General features: G+C 39.5%; 1 protein-coding gene across 2 annotated transcripts in view; it reads right to left on the minus strand.

Moving 5' to 3' along the window:
• USP22 (ubiquitin specific peptidase 22) overlaps positions 1-21679 on the minus strand; it is an 88592-nt gene that overhangs the window by 45894 nt on the left and 21019 nt on the right. The window contains exons 2-4 of one of the 2 annotated variants that reach the window (XM_036392298.2): positions 10735-10867; positions 1889-2002; positions 1292-1336 (exon numbers count right to left, since the gene is read on the minus strand). In XM_036392298.2, coding sequence (XP_036248191.1) covers positions 1292-1336; positions 1889-2002; positions 10735-10867 — 292 coding nt within the window. The remainder of the gene's footprint in view (positions 1-1291; positions 1337-1888; positions 2003-10734; positions 10868-21679) is intronic. The other variant, XM_036392299.2, reaches the window with a different exon arrangement.

Consider the following 21679-nt stretch of genomic DNA (forward strand, 5'->3'; position numbering starts at 1 on the left):
CATTGCAGACTCCACTAATTTGAAGTGTTGTTGTCTCTTCCTTGATTTGCCGTCTTCACTGGTCACTACAGATTAGTTCTCCAGGGACAGAAGATGGAATGTGCAGATTCACACAAATATGCATTTGTGTATATATATGTATATATATATATATATTTAATGTGCCATTCAATAGTCATTTAATCAGTACAGAGGATTCCTGCCTCACAGTTCCTCTGGGTGATTCTTTGACCTTCTCTGCACAACTCTGTGGTCCAAGCTGACCAGTGCAACAATCTTGTGGCTGTAATTCCCTGGAATATAAACTACAGCAGGCTGATGTCCATGGCAGGACAAAGTGGCTGCATCTCAGTCCACAAGGCACAAGTGTATCAATTGATAACTAAGAAATTACTCTTTAAATCTGCATATTTAAAAGTAAGAAACTGAGGGAGGTTTCCTCTTCTATGGAATAATGAAGATCTGTTGTTGCAGCTGATTCATTTGGTGCCCCAAACACAGACTGAAGGAATTTCCAGAATAGGTGCAGAGCTTGGATGAAAGGTTTTTTAATCTATTCCCATTCTGTCTTGCTTTGAAAACCAGTGCTTTGTATTAAAAGATTTTAAGGTGTATTTCCTTGTTCTAGGACCCACTATCCTCCTTTCCCCTGACTCCCTTCCCTCAAAGAGGGAACAAGCAGGAAGCAGACTGGGATCTGTAGTAGGAACCAAGTGAAGGCAGCTATCTTTTGAGCCAGCAGAAAAGCTCTCGTTAATACGATGTTAGCTGCTATTTTTAAAATTGGGAATGAGGTTAAGAATGGTTTGAAGTCATATCAGCCCTGACTAGGCTGTCACATTGAAACAGGATGCCATGGATTCCAGAAGAGACATTACTAGACAGAAGTCATCTGTCTTCAAATACAGACTTTCCCACTTTAAGAAAACGTACCCCCCAGAGGCCACTGGAAATGGAAGATGACAAGCTTTTAAAACTGATGCTTACAAACTACTCAGTTTCGAATAAATGATAATTCCTTTCCAAACAAAAAAAACCAAAACAAAAACAAAACAGGGAAAAAAAAAAAAAACAGAGAGAAAAGGTTTGTTTTGGAGGAATTCTACCAAGGAAAGAGCATATGAAATCAAGTCTGCTGCAATTATTCAACCACTGGAACATATCCAAACAAGAGGAAAACGATTTGCACGATAAAACTGGCATTCTTAGCTGTGATTCATGTCTAGAATGGCAGGATAATCAGCAAAGGGACGCTTGTTAGTGAGGTGCGTCGCCAGCCCACGCCTCTTACCTGTCATTGTACACTGGTAGTGAGAAACCACTGTTGGGGTGAAGGCTAAAAAAGAAAAAATTAGGGAAAGCAAACTGAATAAAACAAATGTGTGTACATATATTTGTGTGTAAATATTTCTACATAGATACTGTGCGTGTACCCTGAAAGCACAGGTGTGTAAGTAAGCTGGAATGATCTATTTCAAAAAAAAAGTTAAAAAAAAAAATCACACACAAGGGTGGCATTTCATGTGAGGGGAACAGATTTATTGCCTGTACCACGTAAATAAGCCTAAAGGAGCAGACTGTTACATTCTCTACCTAATACAGATCTAACTTTCGATATGCAAGTTTTTTGCAGGATTAATGTTAGATATTTCTGTATTTTTTTTTTGCAATTAAAGATAAAATATTTTTGCTACAATTAGGTGTGGTGCACGTGTTAAACCCACAGTCTGACTCCTGGAAAGGAAGAACATCTCTCTCCCATTGCCTGCACTACTCTCTCTAAAGAGTTCTTTCTTCCCCTTAGTGGTTTTTTTTTTGCCACTGAACAAATGGGAGGGACAGGTATGATTAAAAACAGAAACAAGAAATTCAGGCAGGAAAACCAAACCTTGTAATTTCCAAGCTTTTCGTTGTTCTTCTTTGGCAATTTGTTCCATGTCTTTGTCGTATATGTAATCTTGACACATAAAGCAGTATATACCCCCATACAAAAGGTCTATGGCTGCAAAACAGAAGGGAAGTTGGGGAGGAGGAAAAAAGATGTGAGTTCATAAACCAGAAGGCATTTTAAAGCAGGCTTCCAAGTCAGGCACTCCTTCTTCCAAGCAGTCCACAAAAGAAGAAAAATCTGTACCTTAGAATCTGGAAGGGGAAAAAAAAAAAAAAAAGAGAAAAACCCAGACATTTTTCCAGTTTCAGTGTGAGTTATTCAGTTGCTTCTGGCACAGCAAAAAACTGCACAGGACAACAAAGCATCAGCTGCCTTCAGGCTGTTTGTAACCCACAATTTACCTTTCAAACACCTGAGTTACCAAGAGGCATCAGGACAGTGACTGACTACAACACACACAGAACCAGCCCTGTAAGAGCTGATATATGAGTCTGAACTGTCTGTTCCTAAGACTTCAGCCGTTTCTCTTCAAGGCCATTAAAATAATTAGGAAGCACCTAGTTAAAATACAGAGGAAGGCTCCAACAGAAGACAGCACAGCAAATTCAAAGCTATTTCTCCAGGGGAAAGGTTTTCCAGGGTAGTTTATGCCACAGGTTACTTCTGTCTCAATTTTTCATTTCACACACCCTTTCAGAATAAACAAATGAACACTGACCAATGTTAAAAATATTTTTCTTGCACAACCTTAAACAAAAGAAAGCCAAGAAACAAAATAAATACCTAACTGAGAAATGTCATTTTACTCCAACATATACCATGGAAAAAGTGCAAAGTAATCATAGTAAACTGCTGATTTTCAATACATAGATATTAAAAAAAGCCACAATCACAGGAAAGTAAACAATCTGTGAGCACTAACAAATCTTACTAAAACACAATCTGCACCAGCAAACAGCTAAGAAATACATCATCCTTCTCCCTCAAGTGTAGAGCTTTCATTTATTTTGTTTTTTAATTCCTTTTACTTCCAGATAATAGCATTATTAGAACAGTCTTACTGCAATGGGAACATGTTTTAAACCCAGGAAACCATTACCACATTAGGCAGCCTGCAAGAAACAGCATGGAATTACTCTGAAGTGCTCCATAAGCCAAACCACATGCCATGCAGCAGGAATTCTGCCATGGATCTCAGCAGGCAAACACAGGTGAAGTCTCTGTGCTGCCTTGTCAGTGGAGCAGTGCTTGTGGTGAGGGTTTTTGGTAAAGTTCCTTTCTAACCCCATCTCCTCCATCCTTCTCAGCCTCTACCCCCATACAACCTGCTGTCCCTCTTCTTTAGTCTGTTGCAAGCTGGTGTTTTTCCTCCTTCCTCTCTTTTAAAATCACCTTTTCAATGATTATATCAACTGTTTGTTACTTCTCCTATTATTCAATAATCCCCAATTACTTTAAACAGTTTTCATCTCGCTGATGTGCTCCATTCTTCTGTTTTGCTTCTTTGGACCACTGAGTTTGTGGAAGAGGATAAGGATTTTCATTACCTTGTGAAATGTCCCAACACCAGAATATTTCACCCTGATGCTCAGAGGACTGAATAAACTCCTTTAGCAGAAAACTCCAAAAGGAGACAAGACTCTGAGCTGTGGTGGAGGATCAGTAATGAACACTTGCAACTGCAGGAGTGGTATATCACAACTTACAGAGTATTAGAGTTCTACAATATTTACTCCACTACTTATTGCATTACCACTTCTGCAGAGTTTTCTACAAAAAAAGCTGCAGAAAATCCAAAATATTGGTGTAAAAACACAAACCCAAATATTGTTCTCCACATACTTTTAAAACATCCCACCAAGAGGCCCCTAAGTAACAGAACAGGGCTGGCAGAATACTGAATAAAAAGGACTCTGTGGGCACTAATAGTTGTAATTTACCATCAGAACATGTAGGCATAGCTGTGCTCAGAGGATTCCTTACTTTTCCTTTCCTCCTGAATTGACATGCCTGAGCAATGAAATAGAGATGTCAAGATCTAAACCAACAAGAGAGCAGAAGGAATTTCTGGTGTAAAGGATCAGAAAGTTTCACAGAAACACTGGTGGAGTTAAAGCTGTAATTGTCCAGCACCTGATTAAGGACTCTTGAGGAAATATCCTCTCTCCAACACACTTATGGGAACAATGCAGTTGTACATTTGCCAACACTTCCAATGTGTTTTTAATGACTGCAGGGGGTTTTGGACAAATTACCTCAAGCACCAGTGCCAAGGCAGCCTCACAGGCCTGGCCAGAGCACGGAGCAAGGGCAGGAGTTTCGCATGGAACCCAAACACGGCTGCTCAGGAAAAGAGCCCACTAGGAAAGTTTGGGAGTTAATTGCTTCAGGTTAATGTAATTTGATTTTTTTTCCCTTGAAATACACTTAAACTTATGCTGGCTGTCTTGAGGTGAAGAAGAACAGAGGAACCACTGAAGGGACTGTTTTACAGGCAGAAACTCTACCCAAGCAAGCAATTCCTCAGCACTGACTGAAGTTACCACACACAAAGGACAAAGTCCACACAAAACTTTCTCCCTCAAAGGACTGGGGGCAATGAAACATATTTCACCTCTTTGTTAGGCTAAACCTTTTTTGTTTTAAACTAAAGTGCCATGAAGCTCTATCCCAAACTGAAACACCTGGCCAGAAAATTCCATGAAAACCACGACAGTAAAGCATGAGAACGCACACATAGCAAACTTCAGCACTGGCATTTGTGTTGATATTTAGATCACAAAACTAACAAAAAGGCCTCAAATTCATAAAAAGTTTGGGAACTACCAACCTAGGAATAATGCCCAGGTGTTTTGGATTAACCCACTGCCAAGTCTACCAGGATGCCCCACATTCCTCACAATGAACATCTCTTTTAGGAAGCTCCTGTGGAATGGCTGCTACTCCCAACTTCCAGGATCTGCTTCTCCTAAAACTACTCCAACCCTTCTCTCAGGAAGGTACAGAGGGATGAAATCAGTGAACTTCAGTTTTAGCTTAACACACATGGCAGAATTTATTACCCTTGGAAAATAAAATATACAGCAAGTAGAAATCTACCTTTTTTCACAAGGAAGAACCAAAAGCAATTTAAAAGAATCACAATGTCATTTTATTAAATTCGATCAATCTACATTCCTGGTTTAGGAATTCAAAGTACCTGCTTGGTGATCACAGGCAGAGCAATTTAAGAATGAAAAGACCTCCTGGAATGTAACATTTTTCTCTGCTTTTATACCTTCTGTCCTGACAACAAGTTTCCCTTCCTTTAAAGTCTGATCTCCTCGGACTCCTTTACATATAAAATTATAAGCAGCTGCAACCCAGGAGAGGAATGAAAATATATTTTATTTTTCATTTAAAAATAAAACTATCAGCCTGGAGAAACAAGAAGGCAGCACAGAAGATCATGCAGGAACAACAACAACTTTATCTATGGTGCAAGGAACACTAAGTTTTAAAAAACAACAGCTCTGGGGTGCAAGTTTAAATCTGGCAGCAAAAAGTCTTCAAACTGTATCTGGGAGCCAAGTAAAGTGTTTTAGTTAAGCCCAAGTGCTTTATTTTTCCAGCTATATCCACTGATGTCCTTGTGAAAATGTTAGAGACCAGTCAGGATGGGAATACAACAAAAGCAGGGAAGTGTGCCACATCCAGAGTGTGCATATCTCATCAAGGTAAAAAAACGTGGATGTTCAGTGTTTGAAAGATGCAGGTGAAAAGAATTGACTTTGCTCAGTGGGAATGGGATTTTACCATAATATTTGATACCATTTATCAGATAGAAGACATTTGTGAATCATGTTGTGGGATCATCTCCCTTGGATCACTGGGTGCACTCAAGTAGAAAAAAAAACCTCCAGCAGCAACTCAGAGTTCAGGTCAGTTTTTACCTGTACTGAAATTAATTCCATTGTGAATTTCTGTGACTCAGTCTTGCCATATTATCAACCTCAAATCAACACTGTCTGTTGCATTTCCTTCAACTTCTGCAACAAAAGAAGCCAAATTTGCAATTCTTTCAGACCATTTTAAGCCAACATCCAAAGCTAATTCATGCTGCCTGATTTCTCACCTTGAGTGTTAATCATTAAACTCATTCCAGGTAATTGGCTCAGGTTCCCAAGAAGTGATTTGTTAAACTTCAGCCAGTTCTCCACTGCATCTTGTGTCTGATCTATCAGCACAAAGCAGGCATCTGATTGCCTTCCTCCTGATTTCCTGGCACCTGGAACCTGCACCACAGCTCAGAATTCCTGAACTGGTAAGAAGGGAGGAAAAGAGGTGGAAAAGGGACTACGCCTGCTAAATTATGATCCAGCCATTGAGAACTCCAGGTATTTACTGTCAGGGTAAAAAAAAAAACCAAACAAAAACAAACCCCAAACTTCTTTCTGTTGCCAAAATCTTTTAATCCACATTAAAAACTACAGTCATAGTCAAGCATTATCCTTCCCTCTCACATTCAGTATCTTCTCCTAATACTCAAGGCAGAACTATTCCATTAGTGCTGCTTTTTCTTCTTTTTTCAAACCAGGAGTAATCAGGTGGGAAATGTTTTTGTGGATCTGAAGTCTTCAAGATGCCTATTGGCCCCATATGGATCTAGAATTTGAATGTTTAAATTCCTTTTGCCTACAATCCAAACATGGCAAGCACCCAATATTATCCTGCAAACCACTTAACACCAGGAGCCAAATGGGCAGCCCCTGTGCTGTACACTCTGTGATGGTTTAGAATATCATCCTACAACTCCATATGAATCCAAGCCAGGAAAGATAAGATGAAGAAAAAAATGTCCTGGCGTCCCTATGGAATCTAGATAGAAAATGTGCTTTTAACTGTTAATTTACAGGAACCACAGTGTGTCAAAGCATTTTATGTTAAGTTGTTATGAGTGGAATATTAATTCCAGCTCCTTGACCCCATTCAGAAATACATGGATTGTGAGCCCTATAGCAGTGGGTTTTTCTGCAGCTACAGTGTGTGGGGATTAAAAAAACAACAACAGAAAATATTCACTGAGAAAGAACACTAAAACTTCATTTGGTGTCTGCCCAGGAATTTTCAGTCCCAGTCAGAAAACTGATAAATTAATCACTGCTGCAGTTTTGAGATGAACTTTATAGTACCAACCTCTCTTCTCTTTTAGAGCTACTGTTCACAGATATCTTCCTGCTTCTGCTACTCTGGGACTAAGTTATTGTGTATTTTCCTTCACTGAGCAGCTGTAGAAAAGATAAGGAAGAGACCATCAATTTTTACAAGGATAGAATCCACCAGCAGGTCCCCAGGTGCTGAACCTGATTTGGAAGGATTATTTAGGAAGATGAGAGAGTATGTTGACGGCACACATTCATTTAGGATAATCAAAATAGCTCCAGAAGGATTTCAGGTTACTTAGCAAATAGGCAATAGCACCAAGAGTGAAACTCCACTCACTAAAGGGGCAGACACCAATTAGAAAAGAAGTTTTGGAGTCCCTGAATTTAACTCCCAAGTAAAAATATCAGCTCTGTGTTGAACAGCAGGTTAAGAAGCACAAACTAGAAGTCATGGAAGTATTAACTAAGAATGCAAGTCATTAGCACAGCAAACTTCTTAATCCAAAGGGCTGGCACCAGAAATGGACACATTAGAACTGTGAAGTATGATGGTGATATTGAGAATCATACAAAAGTTTCAATAAGAAAAGGTAAAAATTGTTCAGGTTCCTAGAGGTGGGGAAAAGGAAACATCTGACAGGATCAAAACCAGGAAAAATCCCAGAGGAGCTCAGTAAGGACTTTGCTCTGAGCATTTCACAACTCCTGACAAAAGACACACAGAGCCCAGTGGGAGTATCAGACTGTCCTGGAGGCTGACTGAGAGGGACTGAGCAATGCAGAGATAAAAAAAGCAGCTCCTGTAGCTGGATCTTACCTCACCTACCCATCACCCACATCCACAACTCACAGAACACATTAAATTAAGTCCAGCATTATTAATATACATTGAACAGGAGGCAGATCCAAGAGCACAGGAATCCCTGTAAAGTCAGATTGTGAGTGCCTAATTCATATGGCTCAGGCAGGCAGATATAGGAAGGGATGTATTTCAAACCACTCTGGAATATGATGCTGGAGCCTCCTGAAATACAGCAGAGAGCTGCAAACACACCCCTGCCATGCTCAGACAGCTGTTACAGCTGAAATCCATGGTATTTCTTACAACTGTGATTAAGTGTGCAGCTCCTGCCTGTCTCCATGGAGACTGATGTTGGCTCAGCAAAAAGTCACCAAGTGCTTTAAAATAATTCCTCTTCGTTTTGAAATTTCAAAGCACTTAACTTGTTTTTGCCTATCAGATGTTATTTTCCCAACTAAAGCTGCAGCAGGAAAAGCAACCAAAAGTAGTAAAAAGCAACCACTAGTAAAACTACAAAAATATTTTCAAAGCTCATTTCACATGCAGCTGGAAATTAAACACCAAAATATACATTAAAAAAATGGAAAGAAAGGAATCTCCAAAACTAGAAATCAAGCAGTCACTTGCACAATCTTCACATTATGTTTATTTGTGCACCAAGTAATTTATATTTAGCTGCAGAAGAATCCTTTTTGGGATTATTCAGTAAAGTATTTTGTGCTTTGGCTTAATTAACTCTTGCCCTTTTTATCTAAAGGCTATTCCTTTTGGGACATACCTTTTCTGACACAGCCTTAATTGTCTAACACCAGGACAATAACCACAACAGTCCCTAAGCAAGAGCATTTTTAAGAATCTCCCTCCTCCACAATCCAGTTTTGGTTTTCCTTTAAGGAAACACAAGCTAATTCACTACAGCAGACAACAGCAAATTCTGTCTTGCAGAAAAAATAACTTGAATTTAAGCTTCCCAAATACATAAACAGCAGCTGAGAATGTGTGCAATTATAAAGCTTTTTTAAAAGGTTCTCCATAAATATGGTGAGTTTAGTGGTAAAAATATTACAGTGTTTACAGAGTGTCCACAGATAAACAGGTAAATACTGCTGACAGTCTCAATTTAGCACAGTATTTTTTAAACCTTAAATGTGGCCATAAACTAGTATTAGCACAAAAGGTTGTTTTATCTATCTATATATATACACACCCACACACCCCTTTCACCAGAAATTCTTCACGTTTACCTCAAATAATTTGCACTTCCACATTGGTAGAGAGTCCAAAAAAAATTCAGCTAATGAATTGACTTTAAAAGCTCTTTGAGATCACACTCTGCAAAAAGCAATTAAAAACGTTACCCAGGGTTGGGTTGGTATTTTCAGTTTCCAAAGAATGGCTGAGGTTGGTAGGGACCTCTGAGGTCACCTTGTGCAGCCCCTGCTCCAGCAGGGCCACCCAGCACATCCAGGCTGCCCAGGCCCATGTCCAGAGAGATTCTGAATAAATCTGGGGATGGACCCTCCACAACCTCTCAGGGCAGCTTGTTCCAGGCCCTGGTCACCCTCGCAGTTTGTGATAACCAGACACAGCTTCCTGTACTTCACTTTGTCCTGCTTGCCTCCTGGACACCACAGGAAAGAGCCCAGGACATTTTCTAACCCCTCTTTCAGGTATTTGTACCCATTCATGAGGTTGCCCTGAGCCTCTCCTGTGAGCTGAGCAGTCCCAGGGCTCTCAGCCACACCATGATGGAATTTTCAGTACTATTTTCCAGTATTCTGTTTTTCAAGACATTTACAAGCTTAAACTATACCACTACTGAGCCTCATCTTTTTTCTTTCCTGACACATATGGAGGAAGAAACTATAACGATCTGCTGGTTTAAATAATCTTTTCCATAAATAGTAAACTTACACACCCATTTCTTAAGCACAGGAGTACACAGCTCTGTTGGCCTTCTGGAGCTTCTCTGTCTTCATGGAAAATAAAGTTTGTTCCATAAGCACTTTAGGATAAATTAAATTAGGAATGGTGGCCACGCTGGTCAAGAGGAAATTTATGCCATGAAATAATGCATTTTTTTTCCTGTTTCTTACATAACTCCACCAAGAATGTATTTTAATTTGGAGAAAAATTATATTCATCCATTATAAAACAGAATTTTAATATGGATCAGGATTTTGCATTATAACTCAATAATGTTCTGAACTATAAGCAATAGATGATTTGAAACAAAACCAAAGGCTTTTGGCTTTGAACATGAAATAGCACCAAAGATGACAGAACAGAACTTGTTGGCCTTGAAGCCAGCATTTTATGAGACTGTTGAGGGAAAGGTAATCCATATGAATTAAACTGTTTTGTTACTACTTAGGTTACTGACCCCAATAGAAACAAGAAGCCAACAGAGAAAAATGAAGGAACTCCCCCCGCCTCCAAACTTCAGCAGTTTAAATAATTCTGATTGCTACTTGATTAGCCTTCTTTGTGATAGAAATGATGGGTGTTTTCCTCAGCAATAAAAGAAGTGAGCATGACCTCCTGAAAAAAAAAGTTTACTGAAATAAATGTTCTAGTTCCAGGCATCAAACCCACCACTTTTAACACTTAAAAAAAAAAAAACAAACCAAAACTCTGCCTCCTCACATTTTTATATATGACATTAATTCATAAATACCAAGCCACTAAGGAAATTTTCAGCTGTGAAGATAAACTTAACAGTGATGCAATGGAAGTTTAAGCACCAAGTTTAGAATAATACCACTAAACTAACCCAAACCCCAAATAAAATTATCTCTCTGCCTAATGAGGTAAGTACAAGGAAAGATCACTTTGCTGGCCTGGAATGGAGAGGGATAACAGCGAGGATGATGAGCAGCACTGGGATGGGAACTCACCTAAATTGTGTCGCTTTGTCTTCGCGTGCTCGTGAATATGTTTCTTTGTGAAACAGCCAAAGAAGACACAGTAGAGGCAAGAGTGGAGTCTGTTCAGGTGGGCACCACACATATGACAAATGCACGACTTTGCCTGAAACAGCAACACAGACACAGATTGTGAGTGCCAGGAGCATCCCCCAGCCCAGGCACAGCTCTCACGGCCACCCCTTCCCTTCCACTCTGGAATGCTGCAAACAGCAGGGAAATTGTTCTGTCCTCATGTGCAAAACCAGCAGCTGGACATGACACAGGAAACTCCTCCATTTGTCCAAGAGATTTGCAAGTCCAATCAGGGAGCAGCTCTCATGATTCAGGTGAACAGCAGAGCCCAGGGAAAGGAGCTGCCCAGCAGGGAGGTTAAGGGGTGAAGAGGCAGGAGTTGGGGTGGTGGGACCATGGCAGGAACTCTGCCTTTTTACACCACCCACCTCCTTGATGCCCTCAAGAGCTGTAACATAACTTGAACATTAAAATGTGTGGGGGTATTTGACATTTCATTTCTCTGCTAGAAGATTCTGCCAGATTCCTTCATTAGATTGCATTAGTCCAAAGCACAGTGGCATAGTATCAAATCCATACCAGCCAGAGTTACAGAAGTTGCCTTTGCCATTCTGAGACTGGCTTTGGACCAGGAGCTGAAAGCAATTAAAAGTTTCCCCAAAACTACCCAGAATGGGCAGGAGGAAAGCTGCCCTGATTCATTGGAAATTAATAAGCACTCACCCCTGATACAACAGTCAATGACAGCAATATATTTTGACAAGTGAGTCCTAAGGACTAAAAAAGTCACTGGAAGGTTTAATAGACTTTTTAACTCTTAATCGTATTTGAAGCACTCTAAGCCAACTGCATCCAAACTCATCTCTTAGCATTAAACTAAAGTACTTCAATAATTTTTTTTAATTTCTCTGTTTAATAGGAGACTTAAGAGAATTTTGAGAGTAAGTCTTTCACTCAACCACATTGAAAGCAATTTAGGTTCAATACCATGTGACTGGAAGTTACATACAGGAGAAATTCCTTGCAGTAAATTCACTTTTCATCTCAGAACTACATTCAGACCTATGTATGAGGGCAACTGAACTTCTGTAACAGCTTAGAACTACAAAGAACACTTAGAGCTATGTCTGATTTTACAGCCTAATCTGAAAACTCTTTCTTTGCTTGTCAATATAGAAAGACCCTTTTCTCTTCATACTAAAAAAAAATAAGAATTGGGATTACTAAAATCCTAAGATATCATCTAACCCAGGCAGTGCATTTCATCAAAAACAACCCACAAAATTCTTCAGTAATATTTGCCCAGTCTGCCACGACTTAAAATTGCTGCTGAATAAATGATGCACAATCTTGTTCTCTAGTCTGGCATTTTTCTCTCAGAATACTTTTGGCTTTTAAAAAAAAATCATCAAAGCAGCTTGCAATATGTTCCACCATGTAATTTATTTTCAAGCTCCTACAAATTAAGACTTAAATTCTGAATCTCACATGTTGTGTATTCAAAGTTATCATAAGTTGTTAGGGGAAAATGTTGAATCGAACTCCACACACCTACAGAAAGAAATATTTTAAAGTTGGGCCAAAAAAAATTCACCACCACCAGCACAATTTCCATCTTTAGAAAAATGCTGCAGAACTGTCAAACTGTTGCCTAACGGCCGCTCGTTGGCTGCAGAAGCTAAATAGGATCAGCCTATCTGTTAAGATTGCTGCTATGACAACAACTCCAGCAAGCAGCTATTTTACTGAGCCAGCTAAAAATAAATCTTTTAGCATGAAATGTATTGTAAACACATGACATAACAAGCATGTAAAAGTTGGTCATTTTAGGCTAAAAGGCAGAAAGTTCGTACTTTAAAGAGTTTTTATTGCAATGGAAATTAAGAGAATTGAAGAATGTATAAGGAATTTAGTGATAAGTTGAAAGAGTAGTTCAATGACCTCTTGAGAGGAAGCTGTTTTATCCATATGCTCTATTTGTTCAGTATAGCTCAAGGTGGCTTTTCAAAAGTTGTAAGAAAACAAGGTTAAAAGAGAGAGTGAGGAAAGAAATCAATATCAAAAACCATAGTGGCTATTCTTAACCAGATTAGCTGTCTCCTTGTCATCTGTCTGTGCTTTTAAACAATTTGCTAAGTTAAAACAAAGCTGCCACTCTCCTACCCCACCCCAAATAATCAAATTACTTTGTTTCATAATATTCCCACCCTGCTCACATCTCTTGAGGCTACAGTCTTAAGATGAAACAGAATACTGCAAATGAGTAATGAGAAGCAGTTGGATCCATACAGTCACCAGCTTGTTTTAAAACAGCATTCAACTTTTAAAAAAGGCAAGTTAGGTCTTGCTTATGGCTGGATACTTTAGGGAACTCAACCAGGATTTCAGCTACAGAATCAACCTGTCACTCCTCCTCCCCCAAGATACAGGAACATCCCTTGGTTACCCAAGAGTTTCCCCTTCCTTCACACTCTCTCCCACTGTTATCCTGCTTCCTTCCTGTATTATCCTCACCCTCATCTCTCCATCTTTCACCCCATCATCCACAATCCCTCATCTTCATGTCCCCAGCCACTCTTCCTTCAATTCACACTAAACCTTGGTCTGTCCCCCTTATTCTTGCTCTGATATTCCAACAAACCACACAGAGAAACCAGAGGAGGCAGTGAATGCTCTCCTTCTGGAAGAGTACAATCACTTTTTAAATGACAGGAGAGAATGGTCCTGCACAATACAAATGGTGTATGCACATACAGAGAGTTACTGATAGTTCTGACAGCATCTCAGTTCCTCTGCAATTGAGGAACTCCCTCAATTCCTGTATTGGTACCAGGGCTGGGCTAACCCACAGGCCCAGGTTCAGCCCAGCAGAAGAGGGTGCAAACATCAGTGCCTGACACACACAGGGGAACTGGCTGGGATCACCTCTAAAGCAAGGCAAGAGTTCAACAACTGCTCTCAATGCTGTGAGCAGTCATGATACAAAATGAGTTAAAAAAGAAAGCAGCAGGCATCACTAGGCCAAAACCTAGAGTGCTGACACCCAAATCTTCCCAAATTGTCAGAACAGCTTATTACTAGTTTACCATCAAACCACCAGAACAGCAGTGGAGAAAATGAACACATCCACTGATGTTCTGCTCCTGCACTTCTCAGTCCAACAATTCCTGCTCTGCCGTCCTGGGCCAGCTCAGGCTCCACCTAAAGCAAGAAGGTCACACAGGGCAGGAGCATCAGTTGTTCTACAAACCCACAAACCTGTTCCAACCTCATGTAATACTGGCTCCTCAAAGCAGCCAATGGCAATGGGAATTGAAATAAACCATCCCCACAAAGCCAACAGTGCAGGGAAAGCAAGAGGCATCCAGTGACCTGAGCTATTACAAACTCTTCTTCCACATTTGCAGCTATTTCAGAAATAGCTTTAGAAGTACAATTTTTATTTAACTGTATATTATAAGGGGAAAATATCTTTTTAGAAGTTTTCCACTGTGGTACATAGGAGTCTTGTCTCTTATGCTCACACTAAATATATCAAAGCACTTGGAGAACAGAGAGGTTTTTTGCTACAAGCTTGTAAGCCAAAGACCTCCTACCTTTCACAGTCTGCAAAACATCTCCACCACAAAGGTACAGGGGAAAAGATGGTCGAGGTAACACTAACAAGACAGTGGGAGGCTTGGGAGGTTAAAAGATCATAAGGAAGGTGTTGCTTCCCTGTAGGTGTTCACAAGCAACTCAAAGAAGCAGATTCTTAAGGCAGTCTTAGAGCAAACACGAGTTATGGATCCCTGGAATGTTTGATCAGGTACAAATTTGTAGCATTAGGAAAGTAAAAGCTTCCCAAACCGAATCTACTTTATTTCCCCATCTTTTAAAGTAAGTCTTTTTGTGTAAAATAGATATAATGCTTAGACACATCAGAAAAAAGAGAAAGTATTTAATTTTCTAACATGTTATAATCATTACTGCAAGTTTCTGGTGGGTATGCTTCATTTTCCAGCCCAAACCTTCTTCAGAGACAACTTTATTCTCAGTCTGCAGAAATTAAGGTGTTTGTTGGGCAGGTCTGCAGATGCCTACCCAGAGAATACAGTTATATGTGGGAAATGCTGCCTCCATGCCCAAGTTTGCCACCAAAACCTGCTTTGTTCCCCAGGAGCAGTGTTTGTGCTCCAGAAGTGTTACCTCAGCTCTGCCAAACTATTCCTTACAAGGTTGTGCTTCAGAGCACTTGAAAGAAGGTGAAAGCAACACTTGTGTAGAGCCTTAGGAATCTGTGACAGTTCCTGCAATAAAACTCTGCTTTCTTGAGTCCTTAATCCCTTACAGACACATGAACAAAGCGATGAGACTGAGTTAAGGTTTGCAGTGTTCATTACCTTAACAGCAGACCAGGGGAAAGAAGAAAAAACAAATCCAAACCAGGAAAGTCAGAGACCTTAGACTGAAATTTTTTTAATATTAAGTGCAAATGCCTTCACTGGGCCACAGATCAAGACACTGAAGCAAAATTTAAACATTTTCTCACATATTCAGTGTTCCAGACCTTAATATTCACATTTTAGGAACAGTCAATCCTCTCTGGGAATTTTTGCCTATTCTATTCCCCTCGCTATGTTTAGATCACAGCCTGGACACAGAATTTTATTTTTATTCTTATTCATTCATCTTGCAACCAATTCTCTCCCAGATCTAAAGCAGCCACAGCAGCTCACGTTGAGTGATGAACAGTGTGCTTCCCTTGGCCTATTTTTTGAAAGGAAAAAAGAACAGATAATCACAAAAGGCCATGAAACCAAGCACTGCTGAAGATGGAGACCCTGTGGCTGCTCCAACAGCGGAGTTTCTTCTGCCCTGTGGGGGACAGAGCCAGTGGGAAAGCACAGCCAAGAGCATTTATTGCTCCTGAGTACTCTGCATGCAGCTCAAGAGAAACAAAAATGGGTCAAATCTGCCTTACAACAATTCTGTCACTCCTTAGTCTGTATTTACTCCCAGACTCCCCGTGCTGTGCTCCTGACACCAGTCTGTCACAAATCCATCAAACACCAGTACAGGGGCTGGGACATTGCAGATATTTAAATAATTAAAATTTCAAAGCCATGTTCTTAGAGTTGAAGAGACAAAAAGAAGGTATTGATTCTACAGCTCTCCATGATATGGCATATAAATCACTCCTCCACATGCTGATAGGATGATTCAGTTACTCTGAGTCAGTGCACTGCTCTGACACATCAGCTTTAAATAATTTAAAAATCAACTTAAGTATTGTTCACTCACTTCCTGCAACCAAGTCTTAATTAGAAAGATTGGAAATGTCAATTTTGTCTTTAAAAGAACATGCCACCAATATTGTAAATTTTATTTTCAGACCCACTGAGGTCAGGGGTACCCATAAAGGTTTTATTTGTACAAGCAAACTGTGCACTAGTTACAGAATTTTTGAGTTTGCTAAGTGCTCAGAATATCACAGGTAACTTCATAAACTGGGTTATTTTAAAGGTTTGTTTAGACAGCAGCAGAACCAAAAAAAAAAAAAGGCAGAGAGGAGATGTCTACACAGCTCTCCCAGACTGAACAGGACACTTGGCTCTGACCATCTGCTTGAAGTTTGAAGACAACAATATCACAATTTATAATTAAAGATGAAATGGCCTAAGCTGTTAAATAACATCACAGTTCTCAGATGGAGTGTAAATAAAAATATACCATTATGACCATGTGAGCAGCTTGCTGCCGATCCCAGTGAGTTCTACTTCTGTCTGTAACTGAAAAAACTGTGGAGGAGAAAAAGGAAACTGAGCATGCTGGAAAGCAACTCGAGGAAACTTTTCCCCCCTTTCATCTGATAGGGATTACATGCATGGACAATACTCAAAAGAAATACTTATTTCTGAATTCACTCCGAAATGAAGACACGTTGTTAAATGAGAACCATGCTGTAGCCAAAGTCTATCCAAGTTACAAAAACACAACTTTGGTTCAAGGGCTCTCATCCAGAGAACACTGCAAGTCAATCTACAACTACATAACCCAGATGAAATTAATAATTATGTCTGGGGGCAAAACACAGAACTGAGAAGGTAGCATTAATTCTACATACAGATTTTTCTCCAGCTCTCCTTATTCTGGATGATGTGTGTCACTTTAAGAGATGGATATTGAAACCCTGCAATTTTTTAAACTTTTTCCATTTTTTGTTTTACACAAAATTCTGCAACAGGTACAAGGCTGAAATGAAACTTGGGAGGAAAAGAAGAGTTGTGCCATTTAAAAGACAGCATGAGTTAGAGGAAAAAATAGGAGGATGCTCTAAAAATGTGATTCTGCTTTTCCTGTACATAGTCACAGTAGTAAAAAGTTGTATTTCAACAAGAACAAAGCAATTCTCTGGAATTCAAATGACTATGCTGAAATTGCCTCTTTGCTTCTCCTTTGGTAGGTGCTCATCCCCTCCACCAGCATTTCCAAACCTAAATGATTTCTCAAGTACTTTATAAAAGATGCAGTTAAGAGCCTATTGTGTTTTTAAAGCATTTAAATAACGGACCTTATTCAAATTAAAACACGTGTCCTTCTCTAGTAAGGTTCTTTGAACAGTGGGAAGTCTATTTGCCTTGTGAAAACACATAAGCTTCTTAAGGTTCAACTGCACGGCTCTTTCTTTCCCTGGCTATATCCATAGCATGGATACATTCTGTGTGTTGATTTTTATCTATTTCCTGCAATGCACCACTGCAGCAGCAAATTCCACATGAGCACAAGGGCCCTGCCAAGACCGCAGCAGTGTGTGCTCAGATCAGTGCAAAATCTATTCCTTCCCCTCACCATTCCCCCACGTCAGCAAATCCTGGAAATGTTTTTAAATGTCCTATTAGGTAACATATTGATCTCTTCTGCGGGCACGTGACTGGGGAAGCAATTCAAGGAAGAAGCTGAAGAGCCAAACCTGCCTGATTCTGTGCAGAGTCTTATCCAACCCTGCCCAGGCTGCCCAGAGATGACTTTTTGCCCTGTGTAAAACTAAGAAAAGGGATTCTTCTTCCTATGAAAACAGGAATGCTCTTGGGAAGTTTGCCACAGTACTTGGATGGAAATATTCTAGATAAGCATCCTTTCAGAAAGGAAAGAAAAAAGAAACTTCAGGATCAAAGCCCTAAGAACTCCTACAGGCTCATTTGGAAAAGCACACATATTCCAGCTATCTTTTCTTTAACTACTCTGTGATAGCCATAAAAATACAGACACTTAATTAGCTCAGATCAAAGTCAGAGCAATTCTGCTGGTAGGAAAGATGGATGGGAGGGTGCTACAACACAGATTCTCCATGGTGTGACTTACTAGTGGGACAAATATGGCAAAAAAAGACAAACAGTAGAAAATGAGCAGCAGTTGAATGACAGAGGGCATCTATTAGTGACTGGTTGATCTTTAAAGTCCCTTCCAACCCAAGTCATTCTATGATTTTAAAAACCCCAAGGCCACACTGAATAGGGCACATCTATTGCTGATTTGTCAAAACTTATTTGAGTTCTTATACATGACACATATGAAATTAGAAATTCTGCTTGTCTAGTTCCACTTATGATTTTAAGAAGTCAGCACCTGAGTATTTATGTTCAAGAATACTCCAAGCCAACCTGCACATTACTGCTGAGGAAGAGCCAGAGAATGCAAACAAATTCTCAATGTGCTTGCACAGAACATGTTGGATATCCAGTAAGCTGAAGCTTTTACTGTTTCCTCACACCTTAATACAAAACAAATTAATAATTCATGCTACCAGAGCTAAATAAGAGGTCTTTCATTCACTACAAAACTTTTATGCTAATTTGCAAGCCTAAAGTTATGGAGATAAGCTAGAGGTAGTCAGAATTGCAATTCACCCTTTAGAGGACAAGATTTAGACAGATGGATATTCTGAACTCTACAGACAGGCAGGTCAGCATAGAAAAACATTATTAAAACATTATTAAAGCAATATGAGCATAAAATATGTTCTGGAAGAGAAAAGGAGCTTAGATTTCTCACATTAAAACTGGTAAGATGAATGAAAGCATCTGCAGAAAAACAGCTGGGAAAGAAGCATTCTCATGACAGGGATTTACTCCTTTATCCATTTAAAGAGTTTGCAAATTGCTGCAGTCCCACAATAATAGAATAAACATGAATCACAAAGTATTTCGGAAGGTGGGCGATAGATTCTCAGCAAAGAGCCTCTGTCTTTTTCCACAGAGTGCACAGCCAACTATGTTCTAACACTTGGGGATGTATTTAGAACGTGAACTTGTTTTGCAAAATATGTGCATTTTACCCTCCTCCCAAAGGAATGAATTGGGAGGAAGGTGCTGATCAGCTGTGACTGCCTCTCAGGATCAGGGCACAGGGAATTCTATCCTGTGCTTAAGGAGGGCTCAGGAAAGGGGTGCTTCCCACACAGAGAACTTTGGAATCACATGTATGGAAGTGACAAACAACAAAAATGTCATCCAATGTGCCCCACTGCTATCAGGATTATTAAAGACACCACTTGGTTATTATGAGTTTTAACAAGGTTTCAGCTATAGGAAGAGCTGTAGGATGTAGGATGACAACATCATAGAAGCAAGTTCTGCATTCTTTCCTCACTGCACTTTGTTGACTACATCTAAAGAGATATCTGATTTTTTTTCCTAGCAATATCCAAACACTCAACACTTTGTTTGTTTTCTTAATGTACCAATCACAAATATTAAGTAAAAATCCATATATTTCCTTCTTACAACTGCCTGGAGGCCATTAATAGATTAGTTACATATTAGGGTCATTGCTTAGTTCAGGCAACCTAAACTGACAAATTTCTGAATTGACATTTTTTAATTGGAGCACACAGAAATTCATCCTGATATTTGGCATAGTCTCTTCTGTAAATTACTAAAGGAGTGCTACTAAGTAAAAAAAGTGTTTGGTTTTTTTTTAAGTCACATGAAGAAATCTACCCTTTTTTAATAGTGCAAATGCAATTATCTGTGTCTTTCTGAGGTGTCATCCTCAGTAATTTTGACTCCAAAAAACTTAGCATGATTCTGATCAGTCACAGTTTAATAAACATGAGGCAAACCTGTAAGTGAATGGAGTTGACATCCAGGCCCTAAATCTGTCCACTGACATTTGTGTAAAGGAAAAAATAAAAAAGAGCTCTAGAGCTTCACTGCAATGCAATTCTTCAAAAAGCAGCAAAAAGAACCAGCAGAGAGATTCAAACCTTCACCCTGACCCCACTCACAGAGCTGCCTCCAAGGACCAGAAGAACATTTGTGTGCAGGTCAGATGACACTCACAGCAATGGGACAAGTTCCTGCTCATAGCAGCTCTGAGCTATGTGAATTCACTAAAAGAAAAAAATAAATCTGCCCTTATATCTGTGAGAATAAGTATCCAAACAGGGTTACAGAGATATTTTGTTGGTAGTGGTTTTATTCTTGTTGTTATGGGTTTGGTTTTTGTTTTTAATTTAATTTCCAAGCAGCTGCTCCATCATATTAAAAAAAGCTCCACTGAAACTAACAGCCAAGCAGGAATTGGCCAGAGCTTTGTATATTTGACGAGTACTATATGAAAAATGTTCATATTCAGCACAAAGTCTGAACAAAAACATTATTTTCCACAAATTCATGGAGAACAAACTTGCACAACAATTCCAGTGTCACTGTTGTAGACTTGTAAACAATGATTCATGAGTATTTTGAAACAGATTTTCTATTTCATATTTTACCTTCTAACATTTCTTCTGTTCATTCATAATTTGGATCAAATTGGAAAGATTTGGCTGAATTTCAGAGTGTTTGAACACTTTTTATCAACTCAAGGTAGCTGCAAGACTGCAGCAACCCTGGAAGTTAACCCATCAGGAGACTCCAGCAAAGTGCTACATGTTGATGACATTCATCACCACCTCCAGCAAAAGATACCAAGACTTGACAAGAACACTTTGTGCTGACCAGCCAGGCCCCGCTCTCTTCACTCATCTCCTGCATTTATGAGAGAAGTGCTAAACCCTTAACTCAATGTAGACATTCCCTCCAGCCAAGGCTGATCCCTTCAGCTTAGCCCCATTCACATCCCACCAGTATTATTTCCACATCTTCCTTTTTAGTAGGCTGCTTGGTTATATAATGCTACCCATTGAAAGCAAAAATGAATAGATTATAGTGTTGGGTTTCATTTCTGGACATTGAGCTTGGTTTGTCATTTAATGTAAAAAGTGTTAGCTTCATTTAAAGCATGGCTATAAAAATTAGTTAAGACAAAACAAATGCAGACTGCAGCAACCAAGCTGGGCTCAGTGGATAGGAAAGCTTATTAGGCAAAGCACATGCTTTTAGCTAGAGCACACCTCTGCATTCCAAAAAGAAATCCCAGCAGGACAGCAAAAGCTTTTGCAACACCAGGATAAGAAAAGCAAGCAGAAAAACTCCCAGGCTGTTAATTACAGTCAAAGTCTATTTCATAATATCAACAACAGATCCTTCTCCCTGTTTTCCTGTCCCTTTAAAGGATGGAATAAACCAAAACCAAGGCACCTCCACTCTTTGCCATTTGACTTGCCATGTTTTAGAGAGAAGCCTGTCTCACCTCCCTCTGCTTCCCAAAGGAAGGCTGGCTTGGAAGGGCTGCAGAAGAAAGGGTCAAAATACAATTTAAAAATGCAGGAACTAAAGCAAGCCTTCCTTCCTTGATGTAAAGCATGAAAACATAATGTGGGCATTATATAACCTGTCTGTGTAAACACCAGTTCCTTTCTGAATTGATTAGTTTACATGAAATTCTAAAGCTTCTATTAAAATATAAAAGATGAAAAAGGAAGATGATATTTCAGTTGAAGTGCTACCCAATCCTGGCGAGATAAAAATCCATCTGC

The sequence above is a fragment of the Molothrus ater genome, chromosome 16 (genome assembly GCF_012460135.2).
Source record: "Molothrus ater isolate BHLD 08-10-18 breed brown headed cowbird chromosome 16, BPBGC_Mater_1.1, whole genome shotgun sequence".
Taxonomy (NCBI): domain Eukaryota; kingdom Metazoa; phylum Chordata; class Aves; order Passeriformes; family Icteridae; genus Molothrus; species Molothrus ater.